This window comes from Homarus americanus, unplaced genomic scaffold, assembly GCF_018991925.1.
Source record: "Homarus americanus isolate GMGI-L3 unplaced genomic scaffold, GMGI_Hamer_2.0 scaffold32583, whole genome shotgun sequence".
NCBI classification, from domain to species: domain Eukaryota; kingdom Metazoa; phylum Arthropoda; class Malacostraca; order Decapoda; family Nephropidae; genus Homarus; species Homarus americanus.
The window spans coordinates 8791508-8811130 of NW_024713129.1; the positions used below are offsets into that span (position 1 = coordinate 8791508).

General features: G+C 38.3%; 1 protein-coding gene across 1 annotated transcript; it reads left to right on the plus strand.

The window, feature by feature from the left end:
* The first annotated feature begins 1546 nt into the window (after positions 1-1546).
* On the plus strand, positions 1547-18736 carry LOC121870046. Its single transcript, XM_042371790.1, has 2 exons — positions 1547-1709; positions 18465-18736. Exons 1-2 carry the CDS (start codon positions 1547-1549, stop codon positions 18734-18736), a joined length of 435 nt encoding a protein of 144 aa, XP_042227724.1.
* Positions 18737-19623: the final 887 nt, after the last annotated feature.

Consider the following 19623-nt stretch of genomic DNA (forward strand, 5'->3'; position numbering starts at 1 on the left):
ACCCGATAAAGTCACACGCACACACACCATCTCCGAGTCCACCAGGTGCCAAGTACAGTGATAGAGTTCTAGAAATAATCAAGACAGCAATATTTTCAATATACTTCTAAATTTTTCGAACTTTGGAATCTGGTCTGAATATATCCCTGTATAGACACTTATGTAGTTAAATGTAAAACAACCAATAAATGATTGTCACCAACAGTTACATTTTACATTCCAATAAATTGTCTTCCTCTACTGTCAAGCGTTATTCTGCATTATAATCTTCCCAACTGAGATACTATACACTTTACCTTCCTCAACCCCAGTCTTCCCCCGTGCACAAAAAGACAAGTACCCTGACACATACCCGCCGCCCCCCCCTCCCTCCCTCCCGCTCACTGGGCGAGTGCTTTGAATTAAGAGTTCAGTGTTTGGGGTTCAGACGTCAGGGAGAGAGAAGATTGGCAACGTTAATGGTAAACGTAGAGGTGGAGCCAACTGTACTTAAACTATCCAATCGGGAGCAAACTCGTAGCAATTGTTTTAATTATAAATTTAGATTTAGGCGTGAGATAAGTAAACACTGGTCTGGAAACAGAGTAGTGGATGAGTGGAACAAGTTGTGGGTGTGGAGGAACATGGCGAGCACAGTAAGTCCACCCAGGGGGGTTCAGTAAGCCCCCTCCAAGAATTTATTTATTTTTTAATCTGACCAATATCATTGTCAGTTTGAGGCTGTTTTGAAGCCATGTGCACTTGATATTAGGAGGTATTCTGAGGTAAAAAACAACTACTTTTCCCTATACAAAAATGCCTGTGTACAATACTGCATTAAGAAAAAACTATTGGAAATTTCTGATGTAAAGGGGGGTCCGGACCCCAAGAATCACCCTCCCTGGACCCGCCCTTGAGTTATCAAACATCATCATTAACTCGAACACGCTGGGTAGCTTCATATATAGGTTGGTCGGATATATGGACGATAGGGGTTGGGTGTAAACGGGGCTGCCTAGTGCGGGCCAATAGGCCCACTGCATTTTCCTCCATTAATATGTTCTGATGTTCTTAAATGTGAGTTGGTCATGTGACCTTAATCTGACCTTAAATGACCTGAGATCCAAATGATTCTTTTGAAAATTTGTCACCATATTTTTATACAGTCTACTAGTCTACTGATCGTTAGAAAGATTAATCCAGAAAATAGGAGACTTTTTTCTTAATTTGCAGTTTAATTTGGGGTTTTGTCCAACACCCGTTTTGACTCTTTTTATACGCTGATAAAAGTTGCTTATATTAACACTTTATAAATTTTATGCTATTCATTGTTTTCCTTTTATTAATTTTTCATCGTCATTTACTTTATTCATTCCTTCATTTATCTATTAATTTATTTTATTGATTAGTAATCGTCATTCATTTTATTAATTTATTTAATTGATTCATTTATTTCATTCAAGGGTGTTGTCGGTCAGGTTATTGTGAGAATAGTCCAATAGAAAGAGGAAGGATCAGCTGAGACGTAACTGAGGCTGTAGCATGGACCTGGGCTTTCAGCTCAACTATGACGTCACAATATGGTCAGTGTGTCCGCATAAAGAAGAAAATCCGAAGCCAGGCCCGTGGCTTCGAAGCTGAAACCGGTGTCATGCCTCTAACTTTGAAACCGAAGTCGAAGCCAAAATCCTGGCTTACAGAAGCCAAAGCCGGCTTCAACCCCATGTCAGGTGTGTGTGTATGTGTCTTGTTTAACATTATGAGCAATAAAACGGATGGGAGGCGGCTAATATCCATGTGACCCGATGTGTTTTACTCCGAGAATCACTCCCACAATGATTCACTGAAAAATAATTTAAAATGGAGGACTTATCGTGTTGACATGATATATATCTACACACACACAGACATGAACAAACACATAAACAGATATCTTGTATATTTACTCCACATTTTCCTTTCATATAGTGAGTTTGCACCAAGAGTTTACGATCGACCCCCCCCCTCACGGTACAATATTCTGTATAGTATGCAGTACCATGTAATATACTGTAATTTACTATGTAGTAACTCCTTGTAAAATTTCTGCTTTTAGTCCGTTTCATGTCCATCAAAAACTTATTATTATTATTATTATTATTATTATTATTATTATTATTATTATTATTATTATTATTATTATTATTATTATTATTATTATTATTATTATTATTATTATTATTATTATTATTATTATTATTATTATTATTATTATTATTATTATTATTATTATTATTATTATTATTATTATTATTATTATTATTATTATTATTATACATACGTATTCTGATCAGGCTCATCTCTTCATGTTAGGATGCAGTTTGACACACCGTACAGCCACTATCTCAACTAACTCAGTTATTATCATACAATTGTGGTAGCCAAGGCGAGGTTATACTCTCCTTGTCCATGAGAGTGTGCTAGAGTGAGTTATTTAGGGTGTGAGTGCGTTAGGGTATGTTTGCATTAGGGTACGTTTGTGATAGGGTGTAGGTGTGTTGTGTTGGGATATTTGCGTTAGCGAGTGATCCTGTGAGAGCGTTAGGGTGGGAATGTGTTAAGGTGTGTGTGTGTGTGTGTTAGGGTGTGAGTACGTTAGGGTGTGAGTACGTTAGGGTGTGAGTACGTTAGGGTGTGAGTGAGGTAGAGCGTTAGGGTGTGATATGCATAAAGGTATGTATGCGGTAGTACGAGTGTGTTAGGAAATGGGCTCATCAAGGTAGTGAATGAGTGCGTACAGTTAGAGTATGAAAGTGCGTATGAGTGCATTAATAGAGTATACGAGTATGACATTCTCTACGTCACACTATTATCTCGACAACTAATGAAAATACTACCTTTAAACTGAGGCTTACATCACCTCCTATATTAGCGTATCTTCAAGGCTCACTCAGACCCCCATGAGCGCTGAGCTGGGAGTGGCTGGCTGGAGTGTCCTGCTTATTCTATGGACACACTGGTAACTTTTATTATTATTGTTCTGCTGCTTTACGATTTCCATTTTTTATCAGCACTTCTCGGTATAATACGTCAGTGAACCCACACAACCCTGGTAAAGTGATAAAACCTCAAATATTTTAAATTTACGGTCAAATAATTCCAGATATTTTAAGTTTATGGTCAATCTCTTGATACTTGAGCACAAAAAAATCTATAAAAATTACGATCATTTTTATGTTTCCCTCCCGGACCTGCATCGACCTTGAAATCAATGTTGGAATTCTATTTTTTTTTCATCAAACATTTGCAATCGTAAAAGTGATTTATGAAGACTATCGTAACACGAAAAAAACGGCGGTGCATCAATGGCGAAGGTGGGGAGGTAAATTTACCTTGTCGGAGGTACAAACACGGCAGTTTCCCCCTCTTATACAGCGCCCTGCCGACACCCACAACGCCCCTTACTTTGTTGGGTCATGCACCGATTTGATCCACATAAAGATTTGCTGGAGCACATATGTATTGATTTCTGTGCCCCCCCCCCCCACCTCTCCTCCTTTTATCAATCCCCTGCCGTATATACTGCATACATTATGCATGTGTGTCACACTCCTGCTGCTGACAGTGACAGCCACTTCCTGACATGCTGACCGTGGACACAGTAAGAATTCTTGTTTGGCAAGTGCATGGTGATGATCGAGATATCCAGACCTCGTGACTTCATCTAATCCTAATATATACTAAAGTAACATTAAATCACTGAGATGACAACGCTCCTGACACGTCTGACTGCTCTGCAAACAGTGAGAGTTAGTTCTTCCCAATGCTTATAATGACACCTCCCAGCCACTCAGACAGTGTACAAACCTTCCAAGAAGCTTCATTCTGTCAGAAAGTTACAGACATTATACAAGAAAAAAACACAATATGTGGACATGGCCGAGCGACGTTTTTGATAGTTGTAGCCGTCTTGAAAAGTTTACAGTTCAATATCTAAAGGGGCATCATTTCATGGGTTCAAAGGCAGGATACTGTGTGTGTGTGTGTGTATATATATATATATATATATATATATATATATATATATATATATATATATATATATATATATATATATATATATATGTGTGTGTGTGTGTGTGTGTGTGTGTGTGTGTGTGTGTGTGTGTGTGAGTGTGTGAAGATGTCAATATTGTTTTATATATGGTCAGGTCTGGGGCTTAAATTTGGCATGACTAATATTTGGTCCAGCAGCCTTCACAGGGACGTTTTTACACACACACACACATATATATATATATATATATATATATATATATATATATATATATATATATATATATATATATATATATATATATATATAGGGAAGCAATGAACCTTGGCTTTCGTCTTTGTAAAGACATTTTCAGGCAACTGAGATGTCTTAAATAAAGACGAAAATAAAGTTCTCCATTGTTTCCTTTTCCCTATTTTTATCAAGATTTATCTTATCCGTTTCCATTGTGGATCTACATGGAAAAAAAAAATATATATATATATATATATATATATATATATATATATATATATATATATATATATATATATATATATATATATATATATATACACGCGCACACACGCACAATTAAACATAGACCTACACAAACTTTCACACACACACACGCACACAAACATACAGTATATTTTCAGCCACCGGCTGCAACTCTATTAATAAACCGTTTATTATTATTATTACATATATACGCTCAATAATAATAGTTGCCCCTCGTGTAACGAGGATGGCCGGCCCAAGGTCAGGATACTGTGGCGTGAATTTGTTTTAAGTTGTAGAAGCTGTCGCCAACAATACAACCACACCTTGAGTTAACGAGTTGCTTGACCCAGTGTCAAGGAATAGTCCGAGAAGACCAGACAATTTGCCAACTGCACTGGCTAACCATTACCCCGAAATACGATCCGCAAATCTATTAACATCCAGGTCCCCAGTTACTGCTGGGTAGACAGAGGCAAATGGCGTAAAGAAACTTGCCCATAGTTTCACCCTACACACGCAAACACACATATGCACACAAACACACACACGTGCATTCACACACGCATACACATACACACTTATACACACACATACACACCACTTAAACGCACACACATACACACCACTTAAACGCACACACATACACATAAACACACACACACACACACAGACGTGCACAATTAAACATAGACCTACACAAACTTACACACACGCACACACACACACACACACATGCATACGTACACACACACATGCACACACATGCAAACTTACACTCATACACATATACACTTACACACTTACACACACAAAACTATGCCACATTTGAACCCCAGAAATTACTTCTTAAATACACAGCCCGACTATCGTGGTGTCAACGGTGTTATTCTGATCCAGTTGACTCTCTTATCTCTTGTGGACGATAACCGGGAAGCTCGTAGATATATTGACGAGATAACAGCCATGAGAGATTAGGGAGAAATCAGACAAGAGTCGTTATCAAATCTATCTACTAATAACATGACAATTTTAGCGCTGCCGACAAGTGGTGAGCCTAATGAAGCTGGGGCCGCATACTCAAAAACATTTCCGGGACTGTATCTCTTTGTTTACCCCGTAACTGGACTTACAGTCTCCGATAGGTATACTCAAAACAAATATTTGGCAGCGGACTCCATAAGTGAGCCCGTAATCTAGCTCCTAACTTACAGCACCTAAGGAGGTGCTGTAACACGATCAACCCGGATATAGTAGTCGCTATTTCCCGAGAGCATAAGAAAAATTAATAATATATGTTGTAATGATGTTTGTTAGACTTGTTTAATCATAGAATAATGAAGAAACTGTTTTGTACATCAACAAACTAAAATAGGATATTTCAGTTTGTCTTTTTAGTTAATTTTTGTTTAAGATAAGAAGAGGCTCGAGTGTTTCCATTTCTCGCAGAATGGAAGAGACGCAGCTTATGTCTTCTTACAACTTTTCAAGTAATTTATACCAAAATAGACTTTTATTGGCCACATTTATGGTACAATTTTTTTTATGACTGAGTAAACTTGTAGATAGACCTTATTAATGTGGTATAGCTGTAAATATCCTTCAGTAATGAAAGCTAATTATGAGGTCAAGTGAACATTTTTGCCGAGACTCCGCCTTTGTTAGGACCAAGTTATAACAAGTTATTCTGCCAAGTATCCAATAAGTACCCATGACTCAGCGTTAAATAATACCTAACCTAATCTAAGTTCATCAAACCTAATAAAAAAAGAGCGGGGGGGGGATAAAAATAAGTGGTAAAGCATTTTTCTTATATTCATAGGTTTATATCCAATAAATTCAGAAGTGATTTTTTGCTACAAAATTAGTGAAATGTATCTTACCCTAACAAAGCCTAACCTTAACTAATCTTACCTTACCTTATCTAACCTAACCTAATGTTACTCCACCAAACCTAGCCTAAAAATGCTGCAATGCACATGACAAACAATTAAGTTCTCTAGAAAAATTTCAATTTCTTTTAAAAAAATACATTTTCTGAGATAAACTTTTTATAACCATTTCTCCAACATATCTATAAATCTGTTGATGATATACAAATGTAACTTAGGATGCCACTATTATGCTTTTTAACCTTTATGCATTTTAAATTTAGGTTAGGTTATGTAAGGCATGTTAAGTTTAGGTTAGGTTAGATTAGGTATGGTTAGGTTAGGCAAAGGTTAGGTTAGGTGGTTAATATATAAGACTAACCCGCGAACGAGTTATTTGTATTATTATTTATTTTCATCAGTGAGTTTTGATATGGTAATCTTTTCTTGTGCAAATGTCTCGTTTTGTAGATAATTAGGCGCCTAGGCGCGCACTAATTTGTCTTCCCAGCGGTAATGAGGCAGCGCTCTGCTGCTGCGCTTTTCCCGGGGCTCGTAACAGTTTCATTTTCAGCATGACGCGTGAAGGTTGTTGCCTGTCTTATATGGAAGTAATTTGCGAATTTAGGGATAAAGACAACGAGACCCTTCAATTGTTCAAAGACCACGGCATTGTTCCTTTAAATAGAGACTGTCCACACTGTGAGAATCCCTGTGCTTTCAGACTGGAAATCATTTTTTTTCAACACTTCCTAAGTCTTGATGTTTCCCGCCATCGCAATAAATCACTCTGCCGCCCGGGCTGCATAAACGCCGATGCGGCCGTATCAATTCATGTACAGAAAATGCCTCAAATTTCACCATATCATAGTAAATCAGCGTCAACAATTCTGCTCCCGACTATACCGCCCTTCAGGATTTATTGAACAGTCTCCAAAACTGGGCCACCAACAACCATGTCACCATCAACCATACCAAGACCATGGTTATGCACATCAACCTCTCCTCCGACATTGTCCCACCTCCTTCCATTACTCTAGGTCCGAACACACTCCAGGTTGTAGATTCCACGAAGCTCCTCGGCGTCACCATAGACAACAAACTAAATTGGAAACCACACGTCACTGAAGTTGTCAAATCCTCCAGTTTCCTTCTCCACCTCCTCCGCCGACTCAAGTCCCTCGGAGTTCCTGCACACGAGCTCCTCAGTGTTTACACAACATTCATACTTCCCAAGCTCACCTATGCCTCCCCCACCTGATCTTCCTCCCTAAATGCCACACAACGTAAACACCTAGAAAAAGTGCAAAAGAGGGCATGCAAGATTATTCTCTCCCCTTCCTACTCCACATATCAAGAAGCGCTGAACACACTGACCCTTTCGACTCTCACTGACCATCACCACGACCTCATCTGCAAATTTGGTAAGAAGGTTCTACACCATCCCCGACACCGGCTCCTACTACCACCTGAGATCCCTTGTCCGTGAATTGCTGTTCGACACCACAACCGCATCCAGCCCATACGTGCACGAACTGATCGCTATAAGAACAGCCCAGTCCCAACCATTGTAAAAATTATCAATAACTTGTAATAAATCAGTGTATTCACTCCCAGTAAACACTACTCCTTGCACTGTCACTATGTTGAAATGAACTGTAGTTTGAGCTTTTCCACATCTAGTTATTATATGTCTTATTTGTGTCACTGTTACTTGTATATTATTTGTAATTCGAAACCCATTCCCCAAATATGTAACTGTATATTTTCAGCCTTCTGGCTGCCAAGCTCTTTCAATAAACCGTTAATTATTATTATTGTTATTATTATTATCAAATTCTTTCTGTTTAATATACCGGGAGGTCGGCATGAGAAGGTAAGATTAGGTAAGGTTAGGTAGGTTTGTTTGGTTAGGTTGGTTAGGTGTTTTTCATACCAACAAATGTTAAGTTACGTTAATTTTAGAAATATCCATTTTTAACACATTGCACAAACTACAACAGTGTCTACTATAAAAAAAGGTGAAAATCCGGCGTTTATATATTCGTTTTCGCTCAAATTCGCCTGCGGGTTAGTCCTGATGATAAATTACCGGTTAGGTAAAGGTTACGTTAGGATTAGGTACATTTCACTAATTTTGCGGCACAAAAAATCATGACTACTGATTGTATTAAACTAAAAACCTATAAAAAAATACTTTTTGTAAGAAAAAATTTGATGTCTGTTATACAATGTTACATCTCTCTCTCTCTCTCTCTCTCTCTCTCTCTCTCTCTCTCTCTCTCTCTCTCTCTATATATATATATATATATATATATATATATATATATATATATATATATACAAAAATCACTGTAGAGGTGCGTGATCTAGGTATATGCGCATAACCCACACGAGAAGAAAACACGAAGATGTGTTTTAGCACCATATATATATATATATATATATATATATATATATATATATATATATATATATATATATATATATATATATATATATATATATATATATATGCTATTCTTGTTCCTGTTATCCTAAGAAATTTTGTTAAATTGCAACTCCATACTGTATTATTCTTTTTCGTTCATACTTCCAGATTTCAGAAAAAATCCGGGAAATCCCGGGAGAAAAGAAACTCCCAGAATCCCTCGTAAGGGCCACAGATGTCAGTGTTATTTTTCTCCATAATCCTCTCCCTTTACACCGGTTGTGTCCGCCAATCACGAAAGTCCTTTCGTTCGTCCCCGATATTCACCTTAAGTGAACAGAGTATAGTTACCCCTACGATGTGCCAGCTTGAGTGAGTGAATCGGAGAGAGCAAGTGAGTGAAACAATGAGCAGGAACCTACTTTGTACATTTTCCCGCTTAAGTTACCGCGAGAGTTAGTGAGTGGGCAACAAAGTCAAGTATACAGGTGGAGAATCAGCTAAAAATCACCTGTGTTCGCCAGGTACTGTTAACTGCTCGTGCTGACGCTGTATTTAAGGTACAGTCGTAACACAATGTGATAGATAATAAATTACTGACATACAAGTGATCGACAAACAAGCCTTAAAGGTTCGCATTTCTTTAAATGAACAACAACACGACTGCGGGGGCCAGGCAGCTTTAGTGTTCCTTAACGTTTAAACATTAATTCTAAGGGAAAAGAAGAAATTAATATAAATACGAACATGGCAACATAAGTTAACCTAACCTAACACGAAGGTAATTTTGTGTATTTCTTCACACATTCACCCTAACACGGGGGGAGGGTAGTTTAGTGTTAGTTTATTGTTTATTTATGTTAGGGTAATCATAGGGTATAGAGTGCGGTGGCCGAGTTGTTAGTGCGCTCACATCGTGTACTAAGGAACACTATGTGACACACTATAGGCTTGGTTGTGATACTACTATTACTATTTCATTTATTACTCTCCAAAAGAACAACACGATAAATAATTACTTTCTGGATCGGGTTCATGCACACGAGAGTCGCCTACAGTTGTTTAGAGTTTGTATTTTCTAAGCTAATCTAACCAAACCAAACTAAGCCAAACCTAACCTAACCTAACCTAACCTAACCTAAGCTAAGCTAAGCTAACATCTTGAGTAAGATTCACTTAGGTTAATTTTAGTTCAATAACCGAACGTTAGGTATGTTAAAGTCTTATTAGGTTAGGATAGCTTATTTCTTTTGGGTTAAGTTAGGTTAGAATGAGTCAGATTAAGTTTGTATTTTTTTTAATTAGATTAAGTTAAGTAAGATTAGGCTAAGTTAGGTCAAATTAACTTTGGTTAAATTAAGTTCGGTTAAGTTAGCCCAAATTGAATTAAGCAACTTACAATGAAGATAACATATTGTAGGTTATTTACAATTACACACAGCTAAAGGTCGACCCCATTGTCTTTAAGTAAACCTCACCGGGTTAAGTACTTCCCTGAGGAACTATTTCAAAGGAACACCAACCGAGCTACTTCCGGGGAGTGCAGGGGCGGCGCCTATATGGAGGGGGGGTGTACAAAGAAAATGGCGTCACTAGGGCGGGAGGTGAGCGGTGACTGACACTGAATGCTGGATCGGTTGAGGGAGGGGAGAGAGAGAGAGAGATATTATTCACCTGTTATACCTGCAACGTGCGTACACACACACACACACACACACACACACACAAAGCATGTCATGATGGTTGAATATTTTGTGGTGTTAAATATTCATCACAGTAAACTAGCAGGGAAGTGAGAGAGGGGAAGGGAAAGGGGAGAGGAGAGAGAGAGAAGGAGAGAAAGGGAGACGAGGGAGGTGGATAGGAAGGGAGAGGGGTGATAGGCAGGAAAGGTTTGGGAAGGGGGTGGGTAAAAAAGGTAAACGTGAAGAGAGGGAGGAAGGAGGGGAGGTGGAAAGGGAAAGGAAAAGGGTGAGAGGAGAAGGGAGGTTAGGAGATAACTGGGGAAGGTGGGGCGTGTGGTAGTAGTTGGGGAAGGTGGGGGGGTGTGGTAGTAGTTGGGGGAAGGTGGGGGGTGTGGTAGTAGTTGGGTGGGGCGTGTGGTAGTAGTTGGGGAAGGTGGGGGGGTGTGGTAGTAGTTGGGGAAGGTGGGGGGGGTGTGGTAGTAGTTGGGGAAGGTGGGGAGTGTGTCGTGGCATCTACAGAGTGGGGTGGTGAGGAGGTCAATAACTTGCTCTATTTACCAGTGTGACTCTATCCCTTGGTGTGACCCTGAACCCTAACACTTAGTTTAGTACTTGGTCATGTAACATAGATACCAGTTATGCTATGGTTCCTTACACGTGTATAGCTCAATTGATGTACTGTACGAGCACTGAGTTGTCGTCAGTATGTGGATAAGGCATCAAGGACTCACTTAACAAACAGTAACTAATTAACTTTAATAGTAACGTTTACTGAGGAGCCCAGACTCACGCGGTGTTTAGTCGACTGGTTAATTCTAGGACACGGCTGAGGTGAGCTACAATAGGTTGTTAAGATCATGACACCATTTTATTGTGAAGAAGGGAAACATTAAAAATAACAACCTGTGCCAATTATCGTCAATACTAGTGATCGAAAGGTTAGGTGAACTGAACTGACGCGGAATGACCTACTGCTGTAGATGATTGTCTGGGGCACTTACTGGATGTCTTTTCTATACACAGGTGTCAGGCCTGTATGCCTAGATTACCACCCAACATTGATTATCGGGCAGCAGGCAAGTGGAGCGACTACATACTCTCAGGGGTCCGTAATGATGCTAATGATCCGCGAATTCCTTCGACGAAAACATAAAATAAAGATTGTTGCTCCTCTAATAAATATAATAGAGTGCGTCAACAGCGGGAGGACGGGGTGTAGGGTGGCGGTAAGCAGCGTCAACAGGTCGAAGGTTATACGCTAGCTAACAATTATTAAAAATATTTGGGGTTTTGTTGAAAGTGAATATCATAACAGAAGAACACTTCTATTACAACAGTAAGACTAAACGAGAGAGTGTGTGTGTGTTTCCCATACAAAATTAATGTACTCGTGGAAGAAAAGGCATCTGGGGTTATACTTGATGAGGAATCCATCCCTTGTTGGTACAATACCTGGAAACTAAGAAAGGTGAATTATTTCAATATTGTCCCTATGTAGTTCGGACACTCGACGCATTAACTCGGAATTTCCGGGAAAAGATGAAAATAAACAGTGACGTTGGGTCTCTTCCACTTGACCTTGGTTTTCTTTCTACCCCCTGTAGTCTCATATATATATATATATATATATATATATATATATATATATATATATATATATATATATATATATATATATATATATATATATATATATATATATATAAACAATGTGCATTTATATTTTGATAATCACAAGCTTTCTTGCTTTCTCAAATTCTATTGGAGTGTTTTCTCTCTGTAATTGCTTCGGTTGTCTCGGTTACATAAGTTTCCTAGTGTTAATACAAACTTAATCGTGAATAATTTGTTTTATTTTTGGGTGAGGGTCGTCATGACTTTGAAGAAATTAAAATTGGTCGAAACAGAAATGAAGAATAAGAACCACTGATCTATACTGAGAAGTAGCGCTCACCATGATACACCAATCACGTCTATGACCCCACGAGTGAGTGCCAGGAAGTGCTAAGGGAATGTTTGGTCACAAGGTAAGTGCAGTAAGTAGCGGGTTATTATACTGTGTCAGACGACGATCTATATATCACTCCGACTTAATGGTGCAATATTTTTAGATTAATTTTAGAAATGCGTGTACTTAAGTGTGTGTGTGTGTGTGTGTGTGTGTGACGATGGAGGTGTGCGTGAGTTACTATGGACGCTTCTTTTCCACGCTTCAACCCAAGAGGCCACACCCACAGTGAACATGTCACCTGGACACAGCACCGGTAGGATCTCTCGGGCCAGATTTCTCTCAAAGCTCAAGATGAAAATTCTCTCTCCTCCCTCTCGCCTCACCTTTAACTGTAAACTTGAGACCCCATTAAATGTGTCAATTAGACTACAACACAAACTGACGGCTAAAATGGCGCCTAAGTGTAACCAAGACTACAGTCTACAGTAACTAGACGCATTTAGAAGATCAACAGATTCTCCTGTCACTGAATATTTATAAATCGGGGAAGGATGTACCAAACATATATTCCTTAGCGCTATCTTAAGTATTTAACATCACTTCAAGGAGAATGTCCTTCAAATTGATATCGACCAATATCACGATGTTTCTGATAATGTTTAAATAAGAGATAATAATATTACTAATAATACTAATAATAATTTTAATAATAATAATAATAATAATAATAATAATAATAATAAGGTAAAGATTCGGTAGAAGACAACCATAGAAATTTACTAACCAAAAGAGGTTTTTCTAGTCTTTTTTAATACGGTTTCAATCGAATCTGACCTTCATTTTGTATAATATGGACACGAAGTAGTACCTTAAGCTGTGTATTATTATATTACTGTATTAATTATGTATAGTAAAGTATTGCAGAACATGTATTAATTCTATGTAATATCTCCATTTATTGTGCACCATGTTATGTATATAAATTATCATATTTATACTTTATGTATTCAGCTTGTGAATGCTGGCATCTGTACAGGCCAGCGCGCAGTAATACATAGAGAGAGTGAAGACAGCCAGTCCTTGTAGTGCGGAAGTGAGCTCCTGGGTCCCCCTGTATATATATCTCCCATACGAGAATAGAACCTACTTTTAAGATAACAAGTGTTTATGTATACCTTCAGTAGCATAGAACATTTGTGGGTATTCAAGACGAACACAGACATTTCTATTGGACATGAGATACTACCAGCAATTTTGATTACACAAAGTGGCCATGACTTTGAAGTAGCGGGAAACTGTGGAGTAAAAGTATGTAAAAAACTGACCAAACAAAACCTAACGAAACCTGACCTAATCTAACCCAAGGTCTGTAGAAGAGGAGGTCTGCCCACACATGACTCAATATGAGACCCAACTCACTCATGACGTCACAATGTGGACACGTGGAGAGGCCGCCCTCTAAGTCGGCTATTGCCACTGGTGTCTTCTGTTACCTAATGCCCGCTAATTGTGCAGTGATTGGGTGTAATTCTGTGTTCAGACGGGAAGGGAATATACACTTCCATACATTTCCTAAAGATGAATAACTAAGATGCAGTTGGATTAAGCTTTGTAAGAGAAAAGACAACATCAGTACTGCTTATGCTCAGATATGGAGTCTTTATTGTGAATCAACTGCCTACGAGAGAAACCTCAAATTTGAATTACTTGGACTACCAGCACCCAAATCATAATAAATTTCAAAGATGGCGCATTACCAACACGTACAGTTGCGGACAAAAATAACACGACAGGTAGGGAGTGTAAGGTGCGTTTGGCTCATAATTGAAACAAAATAATAATTCGTGGTGGGGAAAGAAAATCGGAGACTTTTAATCGTCAACTGTATGTTACGGTGCCAAGCCTCCACCTGCCCCTACCCTGCCAAACATCACTTCCCTCCTTCCCTACTGAATTCTTTTTGTCCACAACTGCACTTTTACCAATACCACAAGGTGAGTCTAGTTATTCAAAGTTGTGTCGATCAAACCATTTCTTTGGTATTTACAACTAGCAATAGTGATTTTTTTTAAGGCTTTTGTATGGTATTATGAAGAGAACGATATACTAAAACCTGGAAGACATCGGTATGAAACAGTGTAACAAAAGTACACAGGCTATAATTACAACTATTTATCTTGCTCTTGTTAGACTCTCCCTTGCTAATGCTGTTCAGTTTTATTCTGCTTATATTAGAATGTATATGAATTCCCTCGAGCCGGTACTGAGAAGAATAAGTAAAATAATTATGGGACTTCAGAGATCTCCCATATGAATGTAAACATAAACTTGATTTGTTAAGGCTACTATTGTTACTAAATATATTCTTAGTGGATATTTTTCCTCTTAAGTTAATATTTTCTTGACTAGCATCCCTATAATATACTTGTCGGAGGAAGATATCAGTCGAGCACTGACCCTCCGCAGATTAAGCCCGAAAGCTTATAGCTACTTGCATGATAAAAGTAAATTCCTTTTCCATCTGTCAGTACACTGCAACGTTGGATTTATAAGGTCAATGTGGGATCAGGGGTGTTGCATACAGTTTTAAAGCTGTTGCAACGTAAAAGTGAATCAATGGATGACCGTGAACGTCTATGTATTTTATCTTTTGATGGAACAAGTGTTGCACAAGAATGGAGCTACGATAAAGCAACTGATATCCTTTATGCCCTTGATCACCTGCCTCAACTAACACTCTCCCCCTATAATCTGGTGTCAGTGGCGGTAACATTTGTCATGTGAGGTCATTACTCGTGTCACCTCACGTCTACAGCCTCTTTATTAACCTAATGAGCGCAACAGAGAAGAAAGAAACTTCAGTAGGCAACTGTGTGAATAGTTATAATTAACTAATTTTAAGCTACACTTCTTATTTAAATAGACAGCTAAAACTACAATGCAAAATTTTTCTTTTAACATTTCCCTGTTGCTGCATATATATTCTACATCTTCCATTGCATTAATTGGTGTCCTTAGCTAAAGTTGAATGCAAGATTAGACACTCGACTAGTATTATTTTCTAGGCGACATACAGAGATAACAATGTGAAACTATAAATGCTCTGTTTGTAAGGGCTGAGAGATAGGGTGAGGGAGTGCAAAAGTCCACTCTGTGACGTCAGTGAAGCTCCACCCACCTGTGTGCGGGAAAACCTCCTTGGTCATGGCGATTTTGCGTCGTTTCTTGAAAAATCAAACGTGTTTATCTTCACGAAAATGGTAGTCAACACCTTACTTTGGACACTTTATCGAGGTTTGTAGAAGACCATTGGCCTTGAAAAAGTCAATAGCAGCGACGTTATTCACAAAAAGAATACACCTTGAATGGCTTGTCATTTTGCTACTAATCAATTCAAAATCAAAAGCCTGAGTATGTGTAGCAATATCACGTGAAATCGAGACTTCCGCTAATTGGCGAAGCTTAGTTTAATGAATGTATGATGATTATGAGTGATTTTAACGCATAAGTTAGGAAAGGGAAAGTAGCACAGGAAGTAGTACCAGGGGGTTGGGTAATAAAAATGAGAGGAAAAATATTAATTGACTTTTATTGTACTGCGCACATCACTGTCATTCCTAAAAACCCCCTTTAATTCATATTATGCTCCATAACATTCAAATCCACAGCGCTTGTAGAATCTCAGAGAACGGGAAACATTGATAAAGGGTAACTCACCTACTCAATGTTACTGAATCATGTGTTGTATTGTACCCAGGTACGGTTATATAATGTTAATTGCATGTATTCATAGCATTAAGGAGAACTCCAGGTATCCATAAGATGATTGGGAAAGTCCAGTTGAGCTGGACTAGTGTACTGTAGGACTAAGTGTGGATCAGGGTTTGAAGGTCATACTATTTACGTCTGTGAACGTGTAGCGAACATAACTTCCACAAATATCATATGAAAATACATGAGAACAATGATCTGGAAAAAGGATAAATGTATCAGAACTATGTGAGGTGTTGGAAGTGACCCAGAAACTATACTTGAAAGGAAATATCTTGTATACATCGGTGTGAACTTAATACACCTCGTATCCTCGCGTGACGTATACCCACGACATGTACAGTGATCAGAGAATCTTATGTCTGTGTTCAAATAGTGCAATGTGTGAGAGGAGGATCCCTAATTACAGCTTTAAGTGAAGTGGATCTACCCACGCCATGAACATTCGGCTTTTGTTTTAAGGGAGCGTCCTTTGTACCCTCCTAGAGTGTGCGGCGTTGATATTATAACCCAATGAATTTACCCGCGAACTAGCAAACCAGAACCTTACCTTTTGTGTGTAATTTAGGATTAAAATATGTGTTTATAAGGCATAAGTTACAATATACAGGAAAGTGTTCATGTGAGAACCGTAAGAAATAAAAGTAAAAATTAAAGATTGGAAACTGTAGGCGTACGCTGTGATGAGCGACGGGGCACTGCCCTCAGTGTTCTATGTTCTACCATCACCCCAGGTCAGTGTCCTCTATCGGGTTACATCCCGTCCTGTAAAAAAGGCTTATATAGCAGTTATTACAGTTTAAAGCTTTGCCTGATGTATAAGTGTTAATGTGTTAGGGTGTGTGATAACCGCCCATCAGGCATTATTTCTCAGTGTCCTACGTTCTACCGTCACCTCAGGTCCCATGCGGTCGGTCGGAGTGCCTTGCTGGGCGGCGGCCATTATCCCCGTGAGCGTCCCACCAGGTGGTGACTACTCCCAGCTATGCCAATCCACTGTGAACCTGTGGATTCCCAGCATACCACCCCAAATGAGTAGGAACAAATAAGGAAACGCTTGAGAAACTCCGCGGTCGTCACTTGGAGCGACCTATAATACCAGGCGTAGAAATAGTACTGGTATGTCTCTTGGTGAAGCCCTCGTCTCTACCCACCAAGGGCGATGTGCGAACGAGGTGCCTGATATGTATACCTAGAAATTACAAGGAGTCCCCTACTTGCAGGTGTGGAGTGTAACAGGTGTGTTGAGATGGTGCTACAGGGAGGTGAGATGGTACTACTATGTACGATAACCTACGGTGCTATATTCCATACAGGTGGAGCAGTCTGTCGTGTTAAGGGGTAGTGTAAGAAGGAATGGCCGAGGTAAGGAGGTCACGGATTGTTATGCCATAAGTATGTGGATGACATGCAATTAATGTAAGACGTCTAGTGCCGAGCAGGGTAACCAACATCTTCGTTGTTCTTCTGAGGAAGGCCAACTCACTTGTATGTTTTTTTTACCAGTAGGTTTTATAAGGAATAAATTAATTAAGACATGTTATGGTTTCACCCTTCTTTCCCCTTATCGATCTGGTCAATGAAAAACCTAATTCAATGCCTAGTCCACACTGCCCGCTACCTAACGAGCGACATACTGCCCAGAGGGGATCTGGTGGCAGCAACCCTTAAAATTAAGACTATAGTTAAGTTATCCTCCTTAGAATAAGTGACTCCAGAATCTGGCAGTATATTATAAGAAAAACAAGCTGATGATTTTAAATACACGGCTTAAACAACACCATGGAAAAAAATCAAATGGGTCCAAGGTAAACTGAAAATAGGGGCAGGGTTAGCTTATAAATTTCAACCGATTTTATTTCTTCTTAGATTTACTAGAGGGTGATTTTGATGAACAAGGACCAGGGCAACAATTTAGTATTTACAAAAAAAGTAATGTTAGAGACTGGCGAAAAACTTATCGGGCATAGGAGGAACTAGGCTAAAGGTAAGTGGATGATAAATTAAATTTTAAGGAAAATAGCTAGACGAAGAAATAGAAAAATAAAATGAGGCTTACATACAAAAAGCAAAGCAATTCAAAGGGAATGCAGACAGGCCAAGAAAGATGATCTAGAAGGAAAATGCAAGGAGATTGAAGATGATGTCAGAAGTCATAATTATAGGGAAATGTCAGAAAGATTCAACAAATGAACCAGAAAAAATAAATAAATGGGTTGGGGCTATTAAAAGTATAAAGTCAATACGATCCTGTTTGAAGCAGAAGTAAAAGAGAGATGGGCTGAGTACGTAGAAGAACTATACAATGATAAGGATAAAGTAGAGGTAAGAAAGAAAAAGGCATTAAAGATCGAAATGCCAATACTGGAAACAGAAGTTGAGGCAGCTGTGAGCAAACTGAAACATGATGAAGTTTGTAGGGTTGATCAGCTTCCAGCAGAAATTATAAAACAAATGAACAAGAATGGGATAAAACGTTTCACTAAAATATGTGATTCTATGTACTTCAAAATAATGAGGCCTTCCCAGTGATTTCATAAAATAAAATTTGTATAATTACCTAAAAAGCCAGGAGTCTTAGAGTGCTTAATAAGTCATGCCTACAAAGTTTTATTAAATCATAATTCTAAGTAGAATAAAGTTCAAAATAGAAAGTGAGTTATATGAAGAACAAAATTGATTTAGAAAGGGAAAATTAACCAGAGAAGCGATGTTTGGTTTGATAATTTTGAGTGAAAGGCCTTTAGAGGTCCAAAGAAATTTGTACATCTGCTTTATTTATTTAAAAAAAAACCTTTTGATAAGGTAAAGCATAAGAAACTTATTGAGATCTTGGAAAAAATAGGCATTAATTAAGAAGTTATAGGATTTTAAAATATCTCTACTATAGGAGGCTGCAGCGCTTGTAAATAATGAACTTACTAATTGATTCACAGATAGTGAAGAGGCATTAATTTTTTTTAACATATTGGTGGAAAAGGTGAAAAATATGGTTTAAAGTCAATGTTGTAAAGACAAAAGATCTTTCAAATTTGAAAACAAAATATGGTAGGCAACAGGGAACTTAAAGAAGTAGTAAATTTTGTGTATTTCAGAAATAACATTACCTGTGATGGTAGATGTCCGGAAGAAATCAAAATAAGAATAGTTTAAGGAAAAACAGCATTTAATAATCTAAAAGACCCACTATAAGGAGACATTAACTTCAGTTTGAGAAAAAGGCTGCTGAAAGCCTTTATATGGCAAGGATTATTATATGGGTCATATGCGTGTACACTTTCAGCAGACATCCCAAAAAAATGTGTTGTTATAGGTGAATAGTAAGACAAGACATACTGACAGGAAAACAAACTATTTTTATTTATTTATTTATTTATTTATTATTTATTTTTTTACGGGGATTAGCCCACTCGGGCACA

What these genes read in the sequence shown, in the direction of transcription:
- LOC121870046 (XM_042371790.1), top strand. Translation starts at nt 1,547, where the DNA reads ATGACGTCACAATATGGTCAGTGTGTCCGCATAAAGAAGAAAATCCGA. An exon ending in CGGCTTCAACCCCATGTCAG is followed by an intron (nt 1,710 to 18,464) that starts GTGTGTGTGTAT and finishes TCCTGTTTGAAG; the next exon opens with CAGAAGTAAAAGAGAGATGG.